We start from the raw sequence: 23,087 nt of genomic DNA on the forward strand, positions 1-23,087 counted from the left end.
GCTGAGGAACATCCCATGACAGCTTAGGAGGTGTGAATACAGCAAATATGTGGGTGTAGCTGGAGATCAAACCCCTCAGAGCCATGAAAACGGCTGGAAATGTTGGAGTGCTACCTTGGAGATAAAAGGGTAAAATGGATCTTGGGGGGTGTAGGGTTGGTGAGACCCAAGTGCCTTCCTGAGTCTGCTTTCAAATCTCTCTCTGTTGGTAGCTACATATTAAATAGAAAAACAAATAAATCAGTGATGATTTGTGAGCAGTGATGTTCTCAACAAGGAGAAAAGAAAAGAAAAAAAACAACAGGAAAATCCCTCATATCTTTTTGGGCTTTTGAAGAATCTGCTCTACCTCACTAGGAGATGGCTTTCCATATAATTTTCCAGTGCTGTGAGTGTGTAAGGGGTTGGATCTACATTGGCTTCTCTCTGCTGGAGCTGTGCAAGGCATTTGGCATCCCTCCTGTTGAAATCCCCTCCTTCTATTAATTCCAGATATGTCACAGTGAAATACCTTTCACAAGGACCGATTTTCTCACGTTTTTATATTTGTAGATGTGCTTTTTCTTTAACCATTGTTCTGCTGAGAGGTTCCTGAGCCAAGTGCCACTGTTTAGATGCTAATTTCCTGAGGCCAGAATTGGCACAGGGTGCAGAGGCTGGAGCCTTCCAGCCTTCCCACTGCGAGGACGAGGCTGCACCTCCTGTGCAAGGCAAAGGGAATCTGCAGCCAAGGCTGGGATGACAGAATTGTTCTCTGTTACTAGAAAACACATCCTTACTTTTGCTTGAGGTACGAGGCAGGATAGGACACGGCTGTGCTGTTACATAAATGTCATTTTATCAATAGCTGCTCTTTAATTATTGAGCAAGGTAAGTGATTTACAAGCTTTGCTTCTCTGGGTGGGAAGAGAAGGCTAATTAATTGCCAATTTTAAATAGACATAAATTAGAGGCCTTCAGGTATATCAAAATACGTCACTTGTTTACAAGTGGACAAAATTCCTCCTGGTTGCCACCAATTCTGATTTTCTCTTCCTTCTGGCACAGAGCTTATGGAAAGCCCAGCAGGGGTGGTTTCTGCTTTCTTGTGAGAGCAGAATTAACACGCAGAATTAACACATCTCTGCACAAGGATGTTCCTGGAGCTCGTTCCCCGTTTCCCACAGGGGCAGGGGCACACACAGGAGCCCTGTGAGGGGACACTGGGACAGGGCTGGGACAGCAAAGGGCTCCAGGAGAGAAGGAGGGGAGGGTGCTCAGGGCATGGAGGAGTTCAGCACTCAACCATGAGCAAACATCATTTACAACAGCACAGATGAAATGACTTTAGGCACTGGTGGAAGAAGTTACTGAAAGGTTGAGAAAGCCACTAAATCCCTGTGCAGAACAGTTTAGTTATAATTATTTTGTATTTTATTTTTGCAGCAATAGTGCGTGACATTGTTTTCTGGATGTTGGGGAGCACACAGCAGAAACCAGAGGAGTTTCAGTAAATTATTTTTTTCCCATTAATTTAGGCTGATTTCTGTGGGTTTAATGCCATGCATGACAAACATTTGTATGCATTGTACAGCTTGTTGGCTCTTCTGTGCCTCACAAATGTCACAGAGAAAAAAACTTTTTTGCCTAAGAATGAGTAAGCAGCTTTTCTTTGTAGAAATTCATGCAAATCCTTGGGAAGTGCACTATAAAAATGCTAGTTCTGTTAGACTACAGATGCCTGTGCTCCATTTAAAATGCTCTTTATGGTCTGATTCACTCCTTTAGCAAGTTCTTAAGGAGTCTGCATACTAAGAAAAAGCAGCATAACTTTAAAGATTTTTATAGAAGCAAGAGCAGCAAAAAGCCTATTTTATAAGCCTCCATTTCCTCAGGAATTGGAGAAAAAAGGTTCAAAATACAGGTTAATTCTTCTTGCAGATCCATCTAATCCCTCTTTTATTTCCCTCATATGTACAGTCTCCCTCCTTTTGAAAACCCCAGAATTATATTGTTTAGTAATAGACTGTTTCCATGTGTGTGCATTTCCCTTCTGCCTCGTGAGCCATCCATGACAAAACAGTTCAGACCAAGGAAAAATTCTTTTCCTTGAGAGCACAGAATACATTTGTCCTCCAAACTGTTAACTTGCAAATGGAAAATCTTGGGAAAAAGAGCCTGGAAATAAAGGAATTTTAATTTTGCTAGTAATTAGCACATTTAGGTATTACCAAGGCAGTGCCAGGGGTGCCTGTAGCATACTAAGATGCTCTTGGTTGGGTTCTCAGGCTCTGCTCCTGTGGATCACTACTCCAAATAAAACCACAGGGGATTTTATGATGAAAACAATCAGTGAAAACACAGAGCAGTGCTGGGGCTTCTGAGACTCGTGGATTCCACTAGAAGCAAAGTTTACTTGGAGCTCTTTTTCTCTTAAATATGCATTAATCGTGTTAAATGACTTCACATCAGGGCAGAAATGCTTTTCCTTATTTTTTCAAGCGATCTTTTGTGCATCTTTTCGTGGCTTAATAACCCAGGTCCACCTAGAGCACAGCCAAAGTTTACAGGCCTCCCCTTTCAATGCCTCTCTCTGCCATTTCTGCAGCCCAGAGGGGGCCAATCAATGGCATCGCTACAAATGAGCCATAAATAACCATGAATTACTAATGACTGGATTCAGCAAGTGTAATCATCCGTTTTCTCACATCCTCTGCTTTGTCCACCTCCAGCACGGCACCTCCAGTGTAGCTCCTTGGGAAATGCTCTTGCCCTTCCCACCATGTGCTTTTCCCAAGGGGCAAAACCCATGTCTGTGTGTTCATCTAGCACAGCAAACGACAGATTTTTATCAGTGACAGCTTTTAAAAAGCTGTGTATTCTATATTTACGTTTAAAATAACACAAAACGAGAGTGAAGAGCATGAAAAAGTTAAAACCCTTTCAGCTGAGGGTGCAATGTTATGTGGATTCAAGCTGAATTTGAGCAGCATAAGAAACAATTCTTGTTCTGATTCAGACCCAAGGCCCCTGTAGAGCAGCACCTTTCCCCCACAGAAAAAGGGAATGGTCAAAGACAAAGATTTGGAGGGAGCTTTCCCCTGCTGTGGCCTTCCAGCACTGACAGTTTGGCAAGGCAGTATTTAACACCACACCTCAATTAAAATCAGAGTAGTACAAGTTTCTGGTGTACAGACCAGCACTTCAAACAGCACTGACATCATTCCAGCAGCATATCAGACTGTGCAAGCACACAGCAAAGGCAGGGCTGCCTCTGGAGACCTGCTCAGGGCAAACAGACAAAGGGATCTCTACAGAAGATGAAACACAGAACAAGTGAGTGATCTGCCAGAGGTCACAGGAGGGCACAGCACAACTCAGACCTCCCATCCCACCACCCAGGCACTGTGTTTAGGATCATTCTGATTCCCAGCGCCCCGTTTTCATTGTTAGTAGCTTTTAAATCCATCTTCCCACTCCCTCCCCTCTTCCACAAATTGATGCAGGACAGGAGAAGAGCAATTCTGGACAGCTCTGAAGATCACCCGTGTTGAGGAGGGTTATTGAAGCTGGTTCCAAGAAAAGATGGAAAGAACACCTGGTGCTGCTCTGTGGGAGCCCAGTGACAGATCCCAGAGGGTTTCTCAGCCCTGCTGCTTCGGGAGCTTTGTCACCTTGGGCCTTCCACAGGCAGAGCTGAAGAACACAAACCTCAGAGGGGAGTCCCACCACCTCCTCCCTCCGTGCTGCCATGGCCATGAGTTCTCACAGTGTGACATTGACAAAAACACCTTCATTTTCCTTTGCTTTTGGCTAAAACTGATGGCAGTTACACAGATTTATCAGGTCAGACACAAGAGCTTCTGCTGAACTCCGAAGCACCTCAGCCAAATTTAAAAGTTCTTATCAGCTGTGATCTTCCAACATATGAATGATTGCTTTCTCTAAAATCCTCTTCAGTTTTCACTTTGCAAGAATGTACAGAATATTGGTTTGAAGTTGCAAAAAAACCCTCTTGCTGCACTTCTGTTTGTAGTTTTTGTTATTATTTGGGATAATTTTGATCTATCAGTGCCCAGTTCCTATGCCAGTGGACAGCATGTCCAATCACCTCTGTGTCCCTACCCAGGATTATCCCTGGATGGACACAAGGAAGAAAACAGTGCCCTGATTCTGGATGGTGGCATCTGGATTTTTGCCTGAAGATATTCCATATTAGTAAGTTTTTCTTCAGTTGTCACTGCTTGAATTAGTGAGTATTGTAATATTTAAAGTTTATGTATATTTGATATTATTTATTCTGCCCCTCTCCTGTGAAATCCCTGACTTGTGCCCAAGTTCCAGTTGGATCTGTTTCCCTTTACCCACCAAATCTCTGCAAGGACCAATCCAGTGTTCATGTAACTGCAGCGTTGTCCTGTCCCAGTGAAAATAAAGCCTGATCTTCTTCTTCCATTATTAATGGAAGAACAACAAAACACATGTATTGAATCTGCACTTTTTCATTACTCCATATGTTTCCTTTTTTCCCAGCCCATGTCTGACAGGTGACAGTAGAGCACAGAGTGATTGTCCCTGGTGCCTTCTCCCTTGTGACTTCTGCCACCTGCTTCGTAGCATTAAACAGATGTTTAAGTGTAAAGCATCACAAAACTCATCCCTTCAATCATTCATCATTTAAAAAAATCCTAATAAGTCCATGCTATGGCTGAGCATTTTATCTGCCCATTGTAAAGATGAAAGGCACTGTAGATTTTAGGAAGATTATACAACACTGAGGTATTTAACGTGCAAAATAGGTCAAATTAGGCATTTATATCACAGGTGACCATTAGGAATTTGTTTATTTCACATCAGATCTTGTTTATGTTGCTTTAATGGCCAAAATATCCCTCTAACTTCACAATAAAGAATATCTTCCAGAGAAATCCTAACAGAGGCACTGCATTATTCATCATCAAGTGAAGAGGAAAATTTCAATTGCCAGTTTCTGGTAAATGTCTAATTAGGAAAGGGGACTTGTGAGCCACAGACAGGCGCCACGATCATTAAAGGGCAGTTTTCTGAAGATTATGAGTCTCCAGTCTGTCAAGCAGAGTTTTTCTACAGCTGAACTAATTCTGCAGCAGAAAACCCCGTCTAGAACAAAGCCCTTGGAATTAACATCTTGTTTAAGCAAACACATGACTACTTTGAAGTAAGTGTGATAGGTTCACAACTGTTATTGAGGTCGAGTTTAATGGCAGTGAAGTGACAGAATCGAACTTCAGTGCTAGTTTTAATTTCAGCTGCAGCACAGGCTGCACATACAGAGCACTTGAAGCCATACACTGTATTTCAAGTAGAGCAGCTCCCTATAATTGGCACCACCACTTTGGTCTTAACATGGAAAACTACTGAAATGTAGAGCAACTAATTCTCTGGCTGCCCAATTAAATTTGAGGGTGTGAAAAGCATACGTACAGAGGCAATTATTTATGTTTTCCAAATCTTACAGTTTTGATTAGGTGGGGTTTTTTTTTGAGCTGAATGTTTATTTTGGCAAGCTTCACTTTGGCCGCGCTTTAGGATAACATCATTGCTCAGTAGGTTTAAGTCTAGTTAGTCTGTTTCCTTGAATTAGGCCTTCTTACTGATGGATTACTCTGGTCTCATTTTCTCAAGTCTGAACGTGCAAATGGAATTCTGATGGCAAGGGGGCCTGCACTGGTGATTAGCTCAGTGCAGCAGGTTTGTGTGGGAGTTCTGCTGGGGAACAGTGCCCTGCAAGCCATGCCACTGGAAGCTGCCAATGGAAAACAGCGTTGGCTTGTTCCTCTCATCACTGCTGACCTCTCATGAGCGCACAATTTGTGCCTGACCTTGGTGCTTACATAACCTTGGCCACAGAGCACCTCAGTCGGCTTTAAAGCACAAACCCAGCTTGCCCACTATTGCTTTTTACCAACACTGTCATTTTTCCATGTCTCAGGGACGTGCCAGGCTGGGAGCATGTGAGTGAGGCTTTCAAGTTCCTGACACGCCGCAGGATCATGGCAACAACTGTTTATTTATATATGAACTTTAGTATTTGTGAGGGGAGCCAGCTCAACAACCACGGAGAATCTTCTGACCTCAGCTCAGCTGAGCCAAGGGCAGTGGCAACATGAGCTCGTTTCCTGCCAGCCTGGAGGGACAGCCTGCAGGCAGGGGCTGGGCTCTGTGCTCACCCACCTCAGGGCTCCTCAGCTGCAAGTGCCAGTTTGGATGGGCTGTTCTGATGGTGCCTTCCCACTGGGTGAACTCCATCATCCTAAATCCCAGGGAACACTTCTGAGCACTGCCCATGCGAGTTTAGAGTCATCTGTGGTTTAAAATTCTGTACTGACATCCTTGGGAACTCTTCCAGTGGAAGGTGTCCCTGCCCATGGCAGTGGGGCTGGAATTACCGGATCTTTAAGGTCCCTTCCAATCCAAACCATTCTGTGATGCTGTGAGGATTCTGTAAAACACTGTGTCCATTTAGGAGATGATTTCACTGTGTTTTTACCTCCCATATTGTGGGCAATGTGTGCTTAGCGTGGAAAAAGTACTGAGAAAGTTCCTCAAATCGCAGGCTTAAACTTTTAAAACTCTATTTTGCACTCTCACAAGCTCTATCTCAGATGATTCATTCTTCTGCACGTTTCCTCCAATGGAGTTTACTTTTTGGTCCCTCAGGCATTTTCACACAAAGGGAAAAGCCCTGATTTCTGTTATTGTTTATGTAAGAGCTGATGACACTGAAAAAAGCACATCAGAAACCTGGTGTTAAACACCTTCCCAATTTTCTGGTTTTCTTTCCTCCCCCTTCTCCTTCCATTTTCACAACTTTTAGTATCTTCGGAAGAAGATCTCCAATTTAACCAGACACCCAAAAACCTAATAGTGTATGTTACTTCATTTAATATGCTGCATTCAGCTGGGAAGTGAACCTCGGGACGCATCTAAGATGGGATTTGCACCCCATTGCTGCCACACTCATCAGTGGTGACACCGCTCTGCACCAAGCTGCCACAGCCCCCTTTGTATCTGTAGCACAAAGCATTGATATGCACAGCTACAACAGTCTCTAATGACGAGGTGTCTTAATTTGGTTTTTATGATGTGATTAAAGGTACAATAAGGTAAGTGTTCAACAAGAGGGAAGACCATTGTTCCGCATCATTAAGCTCACAGCGGCCCAAAAAGAAATTGTAGGCAATGTGCCAAAGCCCTTAATGAAGAGGATCTCTTTGAATTATCTATGGATGAGGAAGGGATAAAGCCTGAGCCCTGGTATATTTGATCCTCTTTGTGCTCACTGTTAGAGGACTTACAGAGCCAGCCGTACTGGACCTTCTGGAATTGTAATTTATGGAAGCATTAATTTCCCAGCCACACTAAAGCTCTTGGCCTGATAGAGAAAGTGCAGTTATGTACTATTATTAATTCCTTCAAGGGTCTCCTGAATTCCTACATCTTGGAGTCATGAACTTTTAAAAAATAAGGCTAAGGAGATTTATTTGTAAGGATGCTCAATATTCCCTAAAATCAAGTCATGCAAATTTTGTCTAACTAAGATTTCTTAAAATAGCAATGCCTTCTTATCACATGATATTAAGGTTACATGGATGACACAAAAAAAACACTATAAGAGACATTTTCTACTGTTGGCAGATTTTGAAACTTTTATCTTCTGTATTCTGTAATTTTAAATGGCAGTGATCCTTCATCTCCCTCACCATTAAATTTTAAGTGATTGCTCTTGTGTGTAGGTTACATGAGGACGTATTTTTATAGTTGTAGTGACATATAATTATCTGGATGTGCTCCATAAGCTATAGAGTTCCCTCCTCCTGTCTTGCAAAAGAGAGAAATCAAAGTAGACCCCTGTTAAAATAATTTTGCAGTTATTTATAGTCTAGAATAATCAGTGATTATAGTCTTAAATAATTCAGGTTTTGCTATGCTAGAAATCCCAGTTTTACAGGATTACATGCACCTTTCTCTTCTGTGGAAACTGAGGGTATTCCAACAGTGTTTCCCAAAAGAATTCCATACTTCGTGAGGAGCCCTGGGCACTGACACAGGCTGCAGGACTTTGCAGGTTGACAGAATCCTAAAACCAAACTCCTGCCAGGGATCTGCACCTGCAGCCAGCACTGGATAGTTCAGTCATCTCAGATATCAGCAGGAACTGTTCCTGGGACTGATTTCAGGACATGTATTTAAAGAATGTTGTCCTGCATCTGTCGGGAGACGTCAGTAAGTTGCAAAGGTTCTCTGCCACCTTCCCCTCGCAACAAAAACCGAGCAAGCCCCTGAGCAATCACAACGCTCTGATCAGGTGCTGTCTGTCTGTCCTGATTGCTGCACTCCTGAATGTGACTGATTGACAGTCCCCAAACCCAGACTGCACAAAACTTGTCAGGATAAGGAATCATTCCCACAGCCACTGCTGTATCTGAGCAGAGCATTCACACAGACCATACCTGGCCCCAGGTGTGCTGCTGCAGGCAGCACCTGCTTCTCAGTTCAGAACACCGCCCGAAAAATCTGATTCCCTCCCCGTAAAATTCCTGCCCCCATCACATGCACAGCAGCTTAGCAAGTGGAAGTGTGCTGGTATAAATAGAAATGACAGTCAACATGTCTTTCTATTTGCTCCCACAGGGTTTTTTTTATTCCGCAAAGCGTCAGCGTCCTTTGGGTGAGCGAGCGAGAATTAGATCACAACTACGTGGTTAAAATTTAATCACTTCCCTACTAGCATAACACACAGAGCACATCTTTTATTCACTTTGTTGTCAGTGCCATCAGGATCTGGGATCAGCTGCAGGTGGGAAGGCAGCAGGACGCGGGATTGCTGAGCAATTCCCTCTGCCGGCAGCACGGAGCAGCGCTGGGAACGGCACCCAGCACTTGTCACTTCTCCCGAACCACCTCAGGAATGGCAAGGGGGGAAAGTACAGCTCGAAGGACCTGGGGAGTGTCTGTCCATCCAGTCTTTGTACAGACAGCTCAATCCACCTTCTCAGTACTGACTGTGAGTGTATATACATCTATGACTATTTCCAGGGAGATCTGAAGGAACACATCCTGAAACACCTGGCCATCACATTGCAGGGCTCCATACCCTCCAAACCCTACCTCAGTCCAAACTGTACTGTAGATGTGACAGAGTAAGGAATTTCAGAGGCACGCAGAAGGAACGGCAGAATCAGGAAATAAAACCTTTGCAACTGAGGTTCATGTGTTAACACACTCACAGAAAACTTCTCAGAAGGTTCATATGAGTAATTTGGTATACAAAGATCTGTAGGGCAGTAGTTTTAATCTGCTGTCAAATCTGTTAGCTGGTGTTTTTACACAGCAAGGTGCAACAGCTACAACAACTAACTACAAACTCTCAGTGACACACACTCAGACCAGACTGAGCACAAGTGAACCACTGCACACAAACAAGTGTGGCTCCAGGTACTTGAAAACAGGTACAAAACCTTCCTTCTGCATCTTTTCCACTTGTGCAAGGAGTGTGTGACCAAGCCATGATCCTCGACAATAAATTTAACCTAATCTACACTGGAGAAAGGAACACAGTCTTATTTTGTGATGAAAGTTTTGTGAAAAGTTTCATGTATAATAGCTGCATTTAAGTATCTGATGTTCAGCACATGTGAATGGGAACACACAGGCTAAAAACATAATCACTATGACACAGAGTTCAAACAAGGCAAACTTGCTTTCATCTCCAGTTCCTGACATTCCACCTTCCCTGCCCTTAACGGCAGCCACAAACCTAAGAGAGACTATTTCCTTTCAGAAAAGAAATCTAATTCTTTACCTGACAAACTTCATACAGCAACTTGTACTGCTCTTCTGGCTTCTGCAGAGTGCACAAACTGCATCCCATGTTTAAATTCGAGCGGCAGAAAGGATCCTCCTTATTCCCCCGAGCAGCCAGAGCGGTGCCTGTGGCATCCAGGTGAGGCTGGAGGTGATGCTGCCAGGTGATGCTGGCCCCGCAGGTGATGCTGAGGAGACTGCTGCCGGCACTGGCGGTGGCAGCACCGCGGAGCTCTGCCCGTCCCCGGCTCACAGCTCCCTCCCTCTGCCTCTCCCGGCTCCCAGGCACGGCTATATACCGCCACTCATGCATATTAATCAGCTCTCATTGACTATTCATAACAGACAGTGATACACAAGCTATAATTGCCAGCTATGACAGCTGAAATTTCTCTAATTAACAGGCAAGTGCTTCAGTAGCAGGCATAATAAAGGACACTAACAATTTTGTAAAGCATTTTGTAGCAATTACAAATAAACACGGCTGCGTTTTACTACGGTCCCTCAGGATAATTCTTCCCACATTTCAGCAGGCTGGGAGCAGGGTTTAAACGTAAGGCACAGTGAAATGAATGTCGTGGTGCAGAACTCAGCCAGGGTGAAGTTGAATATGCTCAGCAGCATTTATTTCCCTCCTGGACTGTGGTGCTATTTGAGAGCCTCAGTTTTACAGCAGCAGCTGAGTGAACTGAGTGTTTAACAAGCACAACAGAGAAAGGCATCTCTGTCCCTGAAAGCCTCCACAGCCTGGCTGCAGAGCAAAGATATATGTGAATGTATGTGGATTTAGGGGAAAAAAAAACCCAACAAAAAAGTGTCTTGTATTAATATAGATTAGCTTTAGATTAATATGTATTCCAAGTGAAAAATGGCCATTTATGCTACTGACTCCCATTGTGTATTTGAGTGGTGTAAATGACAGCTTCACATATTATCTGTGATATTAAAAATATAAACTTTATGAGATTATAAAAATATGTACAATAAAATCAGCATGGCATTTATGAGTACTCAGCATTTGAGAGCGTAGATCTGCATTAAACCTGCACCACAGATGTAAAGGATAAGACAGCAGTGAACTGCCCAATGAGCTAGAAAAGTACTCGTAACTCACAGGCTTTATGGATATTTTCCAGTCTGTGAGAAGCACTACCTTGCCTTGGGAGTGTGGATTGACCATAATTTTCCCAGTTGTTTAAGCATTCAGAAGGGGCTGCATTTTTATAACCTCACTGCAACTCATTCTGCCATAAAGAGGGTGACAGAGCAGCCAGGAGTGAGAGCAAGGGTGCCATTCCCACAGGAATTGCAGGGAGAGCCTGGATGGATCCTGGCCATGCTTCTCTGACTGGTTTTGACATTTGCTGAGTGAGTTTCTGTGGATCACAAGGGAAGTGTTGTGCAAGGACCATCTCTCCTGGCCAAACTCTGCACACAGGTGCTTGCTGTAGGGATCCTGTAGAATACTCAGCTCTTGCTGCAATGGCACTGACTCACAGTTTGCATTAAAATGCTCATTACTGCAATGCAGCTCATGCTTTAGTACAACTTTGGTAAACAGAGACTGACAAGAAAATTTGCCTGCCTACAGAAAGAGACCAAGAACAGAAAGAAAGGAGACCTCGTTTCAGTGGTGTCCAGCAACAGGACAAGGGACAATGGGCACAAATTGAAACACAGGAAGTTCTATCTGAATATGAGAAAAAAATTCTTTATTGTGAGGGTGGCAGAGCCCAGGAACAGCTGTCCAGAGATGCTGTGCAGTCTCCTTCTCTGGGGTTATTCAAAACCCACCTGGACATCATCCTGTGCAGCCTGGTCTGGATGACCCTGCTGTGGCAGGGATGGACTGGATGATCTCCAGGGGTCCCTGCCAATCCCACCTGTGACTGAAACCCCTTCCCAACACCCAAAACAAGTAGGAACTTCATCCCTGAGCTGTTTCCCTGTTGAGAGAACTGCTGCCATGGTGGCAGAAGTTGCAAGGCAGAGGAGGCCTGGATGTTAGTGCTGCCCTCCAGGAATGATTCAGGCTATCCCTGGTCAGATATGCCACTCAAATACTGCAGCTTTTCCAAAGCTGGTTGACAGCCAGTGACTGTGGATCTTGAACAACTGGAAAATTCTTGCATGAGGGAACTAGTGTTCCCTACAAGCAGAAAAAGATGATGATGATAAGTGAATTAAATAAAAAAACCTCAGACTCTATGGAAATTGTAAAAAAGTTTATGGCTTTGATTAGATAATTTTTTGGTTATGTAATTTGATTAAGCAACTTGAGGTAAAGCTTCCAAAAATGTTGCCTGTGATTTTGGTTTTCTTCTTAAATGCAATTAAGTTTCTTCTCAAACACTAGATGCCATTTAAATAAATGTTAGTGTTCTGTTCAGGTGGCTGGGGTCAGTCAGGATTTTTTTTTTTTTAGGACTAGCATGCAGCTGGATCTGCTTAGAAATAAACCAGAAACATGTGGGATATTTAATTTCCAGTTTCAACGGAAACACACCTATTTGTTATTTCCCTATAGCAACGTGATAGACTGCAGGAGATAATGTTTCATCTGATTCAGAGAGATAATCCCTAAATCAAGCCAGCAGAATAAGCCCAGCAGAAAACTTGTTTTGATGTGTGAGTGGAGGGTCCCATAAATGTGATGTTTAGGATTCTCCAGCTGCCATGGCCCCTGGTAAATGAGCTGCTCTGGAGCCAGGCCAGTGCCCATCTCACAGGAGATATTTCCATTGTTCAAATATAACTTGCATCCCCCCTGTTCATCTCATAGGCAAAAATAGTAGCACTGCCTCGGGTCAACATTGACTGGTTTTTACAGCACTTTGCCAAACTTTAAACATTTGGGCTGCAAACTTGTGTTCTGGGCTTTGTCCAGTGCTGATTTCTGCCTTTAATGGTGCACTCGAGCTGAAGTTTCAGTCATTTCCAAGAGGAAGATTACAGGGAGAAAAAAAAATTTGCCTGTGTTCTGCAATTCTGGATGCTTTCTTTGAGAGGGGTTTCAGTATCAACATAAATTGAAACAAGAATCTGAAGTTTGGCACTGGGATGGTTTGTGCTGTCCCTGTGAAATCTGCTAAATTTGGTCAGCTCCTCCTGCGCTGCTGCAATTTGTGTGTTCTCAGCACAAAGTCGGTGCAAGCTTCCAGTTTAATTCCTGAGGGACTTTAAAGGAGTTCAGCGAGTGGTGCCAGGTCTGAGGAGGCCAGGTCGGTTTCCTGGTGGCTCTTTGTGAGGTGGGATGGTGGATTCCAGGAACAAAGGGATGCTCTCCGTGCTCCTCATCCAGGCAGGGAGAGCCACATGAGTTGCTGGGCTGGGCTGGATGTTAATTTTGTGACTTCTAAAATAACACATTGACCAAGGGAGCCTTACAGGAGCCCTCCTCAGCACCTGCTGTACCTGGGGCAGGTTAGCCCAGGTTTCCCTGAGCAGGCAGCTCGTCCTGGGATCTGTCACCAGCGCTAACGATGTGCCATGTGTGGTCTCGCCAGGGCCACAGATAATGAGCTTAACCAAATGGACGGGCAGCGCGGGGTTTACATCACGGTAATGGGAATGTTAGAGTGGTCCCAGCTGAATGTGAGCGAGCCGGGCTGAATGGGAAGTCAGCGAGCCAGCTGATGGGAACAATAGGAAATAGCCTTTGAATACACAAGGTGCCAGCGAGAGCTTTCATTAGCATTTATCTAGATTACTCACTGCCTGCCCGCCTGCGTGCGACCGACCGCGCCTGCAAAATCCCCCTCGCCACAATACCTGGCTCCGACTACCAGACACATTTGCTTTTGTGTCCATGAGCTAATTCCCGGGCAACAGGAGAAGGTGGGAAGCAGCCAGACTGCTTCACAAAGGGGAGGGTGCTGCTCTTGTCCCCGAGGTCCTGGACAGACAAGGAGGGAACGCTGCCACACACCCCGGGCTGGGTTTGCTTTTTGCACGTGTCTTAGCTTCAATTTGCAACCTCTCAGTTTGAAACACAAACCTTATATATATACATATCTATATAACAAATCTGCAGTTTGAATGTTTGATTTATTCCCTGGTTAAGGCTGCCAGGTGCTGGCAGGTAAGGGCAATCCACAGGAGGCTGGTGCACATCAGGTGTCCTGCCTGTCTGCGCAGGATGCTGAATCGGAATAAAGCGGGAAATGAAGCACTCATGAGGGACCTGCACCCTGCAGGGGATCATTATTAGGGAACTCAAAGGCTAAAAAGCACTCTCTGCCAGCTTTTCAAGGGTAGGGACTGGCTGTGCCAAGGGTTGGCTCTCGGACAGCAGTTCCCACCAGCAAGAATAAACTCGTGTCCTTTGTGTGAGGAGCAGATGGCACACAGCTCCTGCTCAGAGCTGGCCGCACACCAAACCCAGCTCCTAATGCTGGAGTGGCTGCCTGCGATAGCACTGATGGCTTGGCATTGTTTGTTTTGTTTCTTTAAATGCAAGTTGGCTTTCCTGCTCTGCAGTAACTATTTAACGCTGTATTTCTGTACATATACTTAGGAAGTTCTGTTTAAACAAGTGATTCCTATTTAAGCAGCGTGATTAGGGAAGCGTTTGCTTAATGTATCAATACTTTAATTACTTTTCTTGTTTTTACAAATATTTAAGACTTGTGTGAAACAAAAGCTAGGAAAAAGAGCAGCTGTGACTTTATAAATAATTCTTGCTTTGGTGTGTTAAATAAACAGAAGTCATGGAACTGTACAGATTATGGTTACCCAGAGCGGTGTGAAAGAGAACTGTGTTCCACAACCATACTTCAAAGTTAAGTATCTGGGATTTTTCAAAGTGTGAGAGGTGTTTTTTAATTATAACCATTGGGTTACCTTTATTAAAGCTCGAGTGCCTCTGCTGGGAATGTGTTCAAACTGAGTTCTCTTTCCCTGTGTTTATTTGAAAATGTTCAATAATACAACCCACTGATAGCTGTGAAGCGTTGGGTTCTTAATAATACATGTAATTAGTGTGGATCTAATTTAAAAATACCCTTCTGAAAAGTTCTTTGTTGAATATGTGAAAGCAAACCAGGGTTTTCTATGGCATCGTGCAGGCACAATAATTAAATACACACTCTAAATATAACAGCAAAAAGATCTCAATACTGGTGGGTTTTTTTTGCATGTGGGCATAGCAATCTGCCTATGCATTGGAAGCTTCAAGACTGAGCCAAAATATTTAAACTAAAACATACCACAAGAGAGGATGTGAAAGCAAATGTAAAACTTTGGCTTTATTCCCATCAGTTAATGCTGAAGTCTTGAGATCCTTATTTGCTCCACTTAGCATCTCTGAAAGAGTTCCAATCCTCAGAAGTAACTTAAATGAAATGATACTTATTGTTAAACTGCTGAAGGAACTGCTCTGTCCTTGAAGCTCTTTAGAAGTCCAATATCTCTGTAATTTATGCCACTTGAGGAAGGCAGTGATGCCTCGGGAGCATCCCTGCACCATCCCCGTAAGCTCTGCAGGGCCAGCAGATCCAACACTATTGTGTTAATTCAGTCTCCCATGAAGCAGAACGATGAGGTCAGAATAGGGTAAATAAGTGTTTAATATGGCACTGAGACCTTGTGGTGGGGAGAACAGGAGAGCTGACCTATGGACCAGGGAACTCCTCCTCCTCCCCTGGGCTGCCCCTCTGCGTGCTGATTACAGCAGTGCCAAGAGGTCTTGGCCAAAGCTGAAGACAAAAGGTGATCCCTGAGCCTGGGGATGTTCAAGCTGGATTTACAGCGATGACACTGGGAGGGAAGAGGGTGAAACTGGGTTTGGGTGCCGAGGCCAGAGAAGGAACTCATCAAAAAGGGACTGCTCTTTCACCTGAGCAGCTCCAGCTCCAAATCCACCAGCTGCCAGCACAGCAAAGCCCAGCTGAAGGAAGGACCTGGAGGCAGATCACACTCCTCGTCCCTCAGCTCAAATCTCCCTTCCCTTTTCCATTCATGACACAGTGGAAGCAGCCACTGTGAACCACAGAGCCAAAAGTACGGAAGGCTGGCGAGGAAATGAGAAAATCTGATTATAGGCTGGATTTGTGTTCTAAAAGCTTCTTCCCTGATAGCTGAAACCTCAGCTTCCTCACAAAAAAGCATCTTTGATTTCCTGGTTTTGATGCTGCAACAGCCAAACTAATCTCTGTAATTTTTTATGGGTTATTTAACTGGACAGCTTCTACTTAAGAAGAATGACAAATTTAAGCTTGCACAAATTGTCACTTTTTACATGGTGAAAAGTGCTGTGGTTACTGTTAGCAGTTACAAGAATATGCAATAGAAAGTTAGGAAGATTTAAAGGAAGAAAGTGGGTAATGAAAGTACAGGAGTGTGGAGTCAAATGTTAGTTCTACACTTGTGTTTATAAAGTTGACATGCTCGCAAATCTGAAATAACTCACAGAACATCAACCCCATTTTGATTTTGCTGCGAAATATCACTTTAGAGAGACAGTATTGGTAAGCACAGGCTGCTCTGAGTGATGGTTATTTCAAAATAAGAACGTTTTCTGTAGAAGTGATAATCCCCTTTTAATAATCTCAGAGCACGCCAAGTGATTCGGTGGACTTGAACGCTGCATAAAAACTATTGACATAGTGCTTCATCTTTAAAACTGATAGACACGTGCCCCAAAAGCTAATAAAGTTCATCCTAATACAAATGAGGAAGTAAAATAGTATATCATAGCTTCTGATAGCTTTGGCTCCTGATCATATAACTGTAGCCCAGGGACAAAGAAAATTGAAGTGATTTAGAAAGGTACCCAGTAGGATATATCTGATATTAGGCAGCTTGCTGAAGCAAAACAGTAATGTCAGAGAGATACAAAGGTGTAAAATCCATTTGACTGTGTCCAAGTGCTTCTGCTCTCTGACCTTAATGTCTCCAGATGAACTCCCCTCAGGGTCAGCTGAATAATGCTTAATAACCTATGGCCAGAAACTGCCAGGACCTGCTAAGGATCACAGTCTTCACTTCTGTGTTTTAGCTACTGTGTTCATATTAAGAATTTTAAGCCATTTCTATTTGAAAAGATATTATCTTTCATCTCTCAGTTTTTACTGCTCCACACTTAATATGAAACAGAGCAAAACAGGAATGCCATCTATGGTTCATTAGGTTTTATATTAACCACCCGATGAAAAGAATATGTGGGAATATTAAGTATTAATGGTAAATGGCAGGACTTGCTTATGTTTGCCTTTGTTTTCATTTCCAGGTTCAGGTGGACAATGAGGGGCTTGATTGCTAATTCTCAGCTATAGCTCCTGTGCAGGGAAGGCCCAGGAGAGGAGCAGACCTTCAATGAGACGGGATTTGAGTCTTTTAGGAACAAAGGAAATGTAAGTGTTCATTTCTGCCTTTGAAGTTGGGAAAGATGTGTTCTCACTGAAGGAGACTGGCATTAGCTCCAGAGCTGGTGTGTGTGATGAATTCCACTGTGGGCTCTCAGAGGGGACAGCAGGGACTCTGCTGGGGACGTGAGGCAGCAGCAGCAGCAGAGGCTGTGCTGCAGCACAAGCACAGCAAAAGCAGAGCAGGTGTGTGGGGTAGGAGGAGAGGAACAGAGGGAAACGGGGGCTCTGGCTGGCTGCAGTCCCAGAGCCAGGCTGTGTCTGTGCTGGGAGCTCACCTGTGCTCTCACCAATCCTCAGACTCTGGCAGGATACAGCAGGTGGCTCAGGTCCTGCCCAGAGCAGATTTCCATTCTTTAGCTCATGAAACACACCAACAATACACAACAATATTTGCCTCCCATTTATCCTCTTTGCAATGTAATCTCACCAGCCCGTGGAATTGCAGCAATGCTGGTTCCTGTCTCATTTCATTATAAAATCAATCCTATTGCAAAAACATTGGTTGGATAAAAGACACTCTAAGCATTAACGCCTTCTCTGACACAAGAAGGACACTTTTTATGCTTGGCTCGTCTTGAACAAGGAATTCTGGTTCAATGAGGAAAGTCATAGAAGGATTTAGGCTGGAAAAGGCCTCTGAGGCCATCAAGCCTGAGCATTAATCCCTGTTGGACGGCACATAATTCCCAATTTTGTTCCTTCTCCAGGTCACATCACCTGGCTTTATCTTCAGTGGCAATGGAAGTGATTTCCACCTGTTATTAGCACTGTGTTTCTGGGAAGCCCTGTGAATCAATGTTTACCTTAATGAAAGACATAAATTACCCACACTGGGTCTTGTATTGGCCAACTGCATGGACATATCCCACAGCTGCACCTCCTCTGCCATTTCTTCCTTTAAAACACACATTCTGATAAGCAGCATTGATCAGGCAGCATTGAAATGAATACACAGATATAAATATTTGATAAAAGAAAAGGCAAAGTCCACAGGGAATCACATCCCAGAAATGATCATTCCTATCAGAAGATACATTTACTAATCTTGTCATTTCCAGTGAAGCCTCAGAGCTGCTGCTTTTCCCTAATCTAGAAACTGCATTCCAGTTTTCCTCCAGACTGATGTTTCTCTGCCTTTCTCTGCAGAAATAAACCAATGTCCTTGATAAGAATTTTATAAACAGAATGGAAGTTAGAATACAAATATTAATCAAGGAGATTATCTAATAACAGACAAAATAAGTGGCTGTGTTTCTTTGAAAGTTGTATTATGTGTCCAGAATTTTCATCCTGGTGGCTACAGCATGAAACATGGGCTGCAGAACTTGAAAGTTTGAGTAATTTATGGTGTGACTGTATCTATTTTAAATATTTTTATGGCTTGAGTTGCAGTTTGACTGTTTTGGGGTGTTAGGTATAGATGGGAAATAAGATTTCAATGCCAATTCTTATGCCCTGCCTATTCTTGCTCTCTGTTGTTTCCCCAAACGAGAGGGTTCTGCAGAGAGCTGCACTTTCTTTTCAAATTATTTGTGTCTGTTCTGACCATGATGACAGAAAACTCAGACTCTGTCTAGGACACAAATGTGTCTGCACATACATCTCTAGAGGCACAATCTCATGGCTAGGGGGAAGAGCCTGGGTTTCTGAGAAACACACCTATGAAAACATTAATTAAATCACAGATGAAGCCCAGATGATGGAGCTGCCTATTTAAAACGCTACATTGGTTGCCAGGATGATGATCAACACAATTTTCTGTGCTATTTAATTTTTTTTCCCGTTTCTTGGCTGTAGTTAGAAGGTTATAAACTGGCAGGCATCTATTCCTAAGACTTTGAAATTCAAGTTGCTCTCTGCTTTCTTTGAGTTTCATGTTCTTAGCAGAGGAGAGAAATCACAATAATTACAGCTTAAAATAGTCTCATTTCATGGTGTGGCTAACAAGTGAAACTACAAGTAATGATGTAATCTAACATGTCAAAAAAGAAAATGAAAAGAGGAGACAGAAGGCAGGACGGAGCCAAGGGATGCGATGTGCCATGTCATCTTCTAATTAACTAACTGATCCTTTAAACTGTCAAAATCAGCCAGGAAATCCATGGCCCAGTGTCTTATTAATATTCATACTGGGCCATGAGAAGCTCTGATTCCAGTCCCAGTGGTTATAGTTAAACATTAAAATAATAATAATAAAAAAAAAAGCCTGGCTGCCCAGGGCTGCAGGAGCATCACACTGATGGGGAGATGCAGGCAGGGCACCCTGCTCCCCAGCTCTGCTGGGGAACTCTCCCAGGCTGATTTCTGGATTATTAGGGGCTCCTATATTGAAAAAAAAAACAATTATTTTTGCTCTTGCTACGAGCTGCCACATTGTTAATCACATTAAGCTCCACGTTGTCAAAGGAAAGAAGGATGCACAGAATGTTTTGCAATATGAGCCCATTTTTAATTTTGCCCACACCAAAGGAATATGCAGTTAATAAAGCCTGGTTGTTTGGAGGAATGGGGGAATTCATTTTGCCATGTAGGATGCAATTCAGGATTGTTTTTGCAGAAATCTGGGGCCCACAAGAAAAATAATCTTCCATAATCTTCTTATAATGCAATTATTCTCTTACATTTCAGCCTGCCAGTCTCTTCCTACTCCCACTAAGCAGTTTCCTGAACCTTGAAGTCTAAGGGAGCAGCTGACATTTGGTTTCTCCATTCATTTTCTGTTTAATTCTTCATGGCAGGACAATGCTTTAAAAAAAATAATAAAAATCCTCTCTGCTCTGAATTAACATGGACTATTTTGGGGCCCACTCTGTCATAGACAGGGATGTGCCTGTGTGCAGCAGGAGATGGGGATGAGGAGGTAATTCAGCACCTTCTGAAGTCAAAAAGGAGTTTTGACATCAGCCCTTTACAATTAATTTCAAGCCCAGACTATTTTGAGGGCAGTTAATCCTGTTTTATTCTTGCCATTTCTAGCTGTGCACGGCATAGTAGAAAGCAATATATTATGTAGCCCTTTATAGCAGCATGATCAGTAAAGGAGTAGCTGAGCTGTAAATCACATGCTGTACCTCTCAATGAAAAATAATTAAATTGTTGGAATCTCATTAATTGATATCCTTTATTTAATTGATACACTAAAGGAAAAATATCTTTTGCCCCCTATTTCTTCTTGCTCATTCCCTGCCCCTGCCAGTTTCCTCTGATATAACTTTTTGCAGTTTGACACAGCACTTGGAGGAAATAAAGGCCACATTTCCCATCTCAGCCCTCACTGTGTGGGTCCCTGTTCTTGGGAATGAGCTGGGGGAGGATTGGATTCCCTGGGATTTGCCCTCCTGCTGCTGTGGCTGCCCCAGGGATTCCCAAATCCCCAATTCCCTGGGATTTGCCCTCCTGCTGCTGTGGGCTGCCCCAGCACCTCCTGCCTCCCACCAGGACCACCCCAGCAGATGGAATTTGGGCTCTCACCTCCCATCCTGGGGTCAGCAGCCCAGGTTGTGGGGGCTGAAGGAACTTTCCCTGGTTTTCCCTCTGCCCCTGGAGCAGTGTCAGGGTATCCTGGGATAGCACCAGCACTTCTGCTCTGGAGTTCTTGTCTTCTTCCCCATGGACACACAAACCCTGGGGCAAGTCCTGCATCAAAACATCCACACTGTGCCCACAGAGAGTTGGAATTTCTCTGGGAGTCACTCAGGGCTTTCTCACCCCTCTAAAAAAAAAATTATCTTCAAGCAAAGCTATCAACACAAATATTTAACATCACGTATTTAATTCTGTTGTTTAAGCTCTATTATGGATGAAAGGCAGGCTCCATTTAAGAAAAAAAAATAAAATTAAATACTCCAAAGTGTCTATCAGCCGGGTTACATCAGGCACTGAACTGCCAGACCACAAATCTTGACTATGTTGATGCTAAATGTCTACGAGGAGCATATGTTATGGATCAAAGAACACACTGATTAATCCAGCAGAGACAAAAGTCTGTCACTTTGGTCATGGTGCCATGGTACCACAGAAGACAGCACTGAGAAACACATGAATAGAGAACAAATGCCAGTGAAAGAAAGAAAAGAGGGAAAAGGAGGTTAAAATCTAAAATAACAGTTTTATTGGGTCAAATGCTTTCACCTATGGATGCAGTTTCTTAATGCATTTCCTATTTTTAAAAAAATAAAGTTTTCAAGATTTTGGGGGGGTGTGAATTTTTATCTATTTCCCTGCTATAATTTTATTAATACAATTTTATATTAATTCAAGAATAATTTTTCAGGTGACAGTTGTCTACCTGAGGCTGTCTATTTACACTGGTACATCACGAGGGAGCAGGAACCTGGAATCACAGCAATGCCTTCTGAGCTGGGCTGTTTTTCTCCAGCAGTTTGTTGGTTTATTTTGCATTTCTGCCAAGCAGTTTAGCAGAGCAGTGTCTTGTTTATGTAATCCTGCAATCCTTCAACTGAGGTGCTGAAGTAGAATACACTCTTCTTAAAATCTACTTGAAAGCAGAGGAAGAGTTCTTCCTTTTTAGTGTTTTTAAGTATTTTTCCATTTGGTATCACATCCCTATATCTGGTATGTCTTCCCTAAAGGATGTTTCAGAAAACCTTTCCCATAACTTACACAGGAACACTTATTTCAAACATTTTCCATTCAGTTTCAGAGTTTGTTTGAAAGTGTTTCACGCATTTGCTTTCTCTGCATTCATATCTTCTTCCTCACTGTAGCATTTAGTTTTTAATTAGAAAGAAGGAAGACAACAACTTAGGAAAATGAGACTTTCCCAAATTCAAGCTTTAATACTGAAAATATTTCTTATGCAGGAGGTGGCAAAGCCTGTGAGGATCCCCTGCTTGTAAACTGGGGGATCTGTACCCAGATTACATTCAGGGCCACCTGATTTTCTGCTGAGAACGGGATTCCCAGCACCTTTTTTAGCTCCCAGAGGAGTGTGTGGTGGAGCTCTGCTGCCGGGCTCCCAGCCCTGCTGTCACTCAGGGCTGTTCTAATGCATCCCCTACATTTTGACAAGGTGGCCACCTTCATCATCCTAATATCCTGTCCATGCATGTGCAGTTGGCTAAATTAATGTATAATGCATGAACCAGGTTTCTCAAAAGTGGTCTGTGAGGGGGTATATTAACTATACATGTTTTGTCACTTTTCCATCTCATTTGGGTGCAGATAAGTTATCAGTAATCTCAGACAAGAGATAGTTGTGTGTGAGTGGCTGTGCATATTTTATTCTGGCAATAGCTCTTTATACCATGGTACCTAGCAAGCATGTCAGGAAGCACATGCACCCTCAATTTTACCTGATTTTATTGCAAAGTGATGCCTGGGGTTCTCTGAAGGAATAACCACGGCTGTATCCTGGAGATTCCTTTAACAAGCCACTGCTTGGCTGTATTTGTCCTCAGCTTCTTTTTCTGCATAATTTAAAAGGCAGCTGTCACAGCTACCTGCTGTCCTGCCTGAAACCTGGGCAGTGTTAAATAAACCTGACATTTGTACAGTGCTAAAGAAACCCCACAGTGATGGGGAGAGGCTCAGCCCTCTCCATGATCCTCCCATTCCCAGCAGCCAGGCTGGGATACATGGAAAACCAACAGCACCAACTCATCACATCACATTACACTGCCAGAATGAGCAGACCTTCCCTCAGAGAAAGAAAGTTAATTGCATGGTAAAGACCATGAGATCAGAATCCTGGGACTCAGGAACTGATTTATGCACTGCAAATGTGTATATCCTTTGCAGAAAAGGCCATTTCCTGTTTAAAAATGTAAAAATACTTGATTAAACTCTGCGGTTCCCAAAGCAAACACATTACACTCTTTAGTCCATTAAAACTCTGCGAGCCCGTTACTCCTCGTGCTGTGATGGATTGATTGT

General features: G+C 43.3%; 1 protein-coding gene across 2 annotated transcripts in view; it reads right to left on the reverse strand.

Moving 5' to 3' along the window:
- Positions 1-23,087, reverse strand: part of PDZRN3 (PDZ domain containing ring finger 3) — a 129,704-nt gene that overhangs the window by 20,284 nt on the left and 86,333 nt on the right. The window contains exon 1 of one of the 2 annotated variants that reach the window (XM_030956918.1): positions 9,824-10,104. The exons of the other annotated variant lie outside the window; for it this stretch is intronic. Coding sequence (XP_030812778.1) covers positions 9,824-9,892 — 69 coding nt within the window. The 5' untranslated portion in view covers positions 9,893-10,104. Of the gene's footprint in view, positions 1-9,823; positions 10,105-23,087 lie in introns of those variants that run through there. 2 annotated transcript variants of the gene reach the window in all.

Source organism: Camarhynchus parvulus, chromosome 12 (genome assembly GCF_901933205.1).
Source record: "Camarhynchus parvulus chromosome 12, STF_HiC, whole genome shotgun sequence".
Taxonomy (NCBI): domain Eukaryota; kingdom Metazoa; phylum Chordata; class Aves; order Passeriformes; family Thraupidae; genus Camarhynchus; species Camarhynchus parvulus.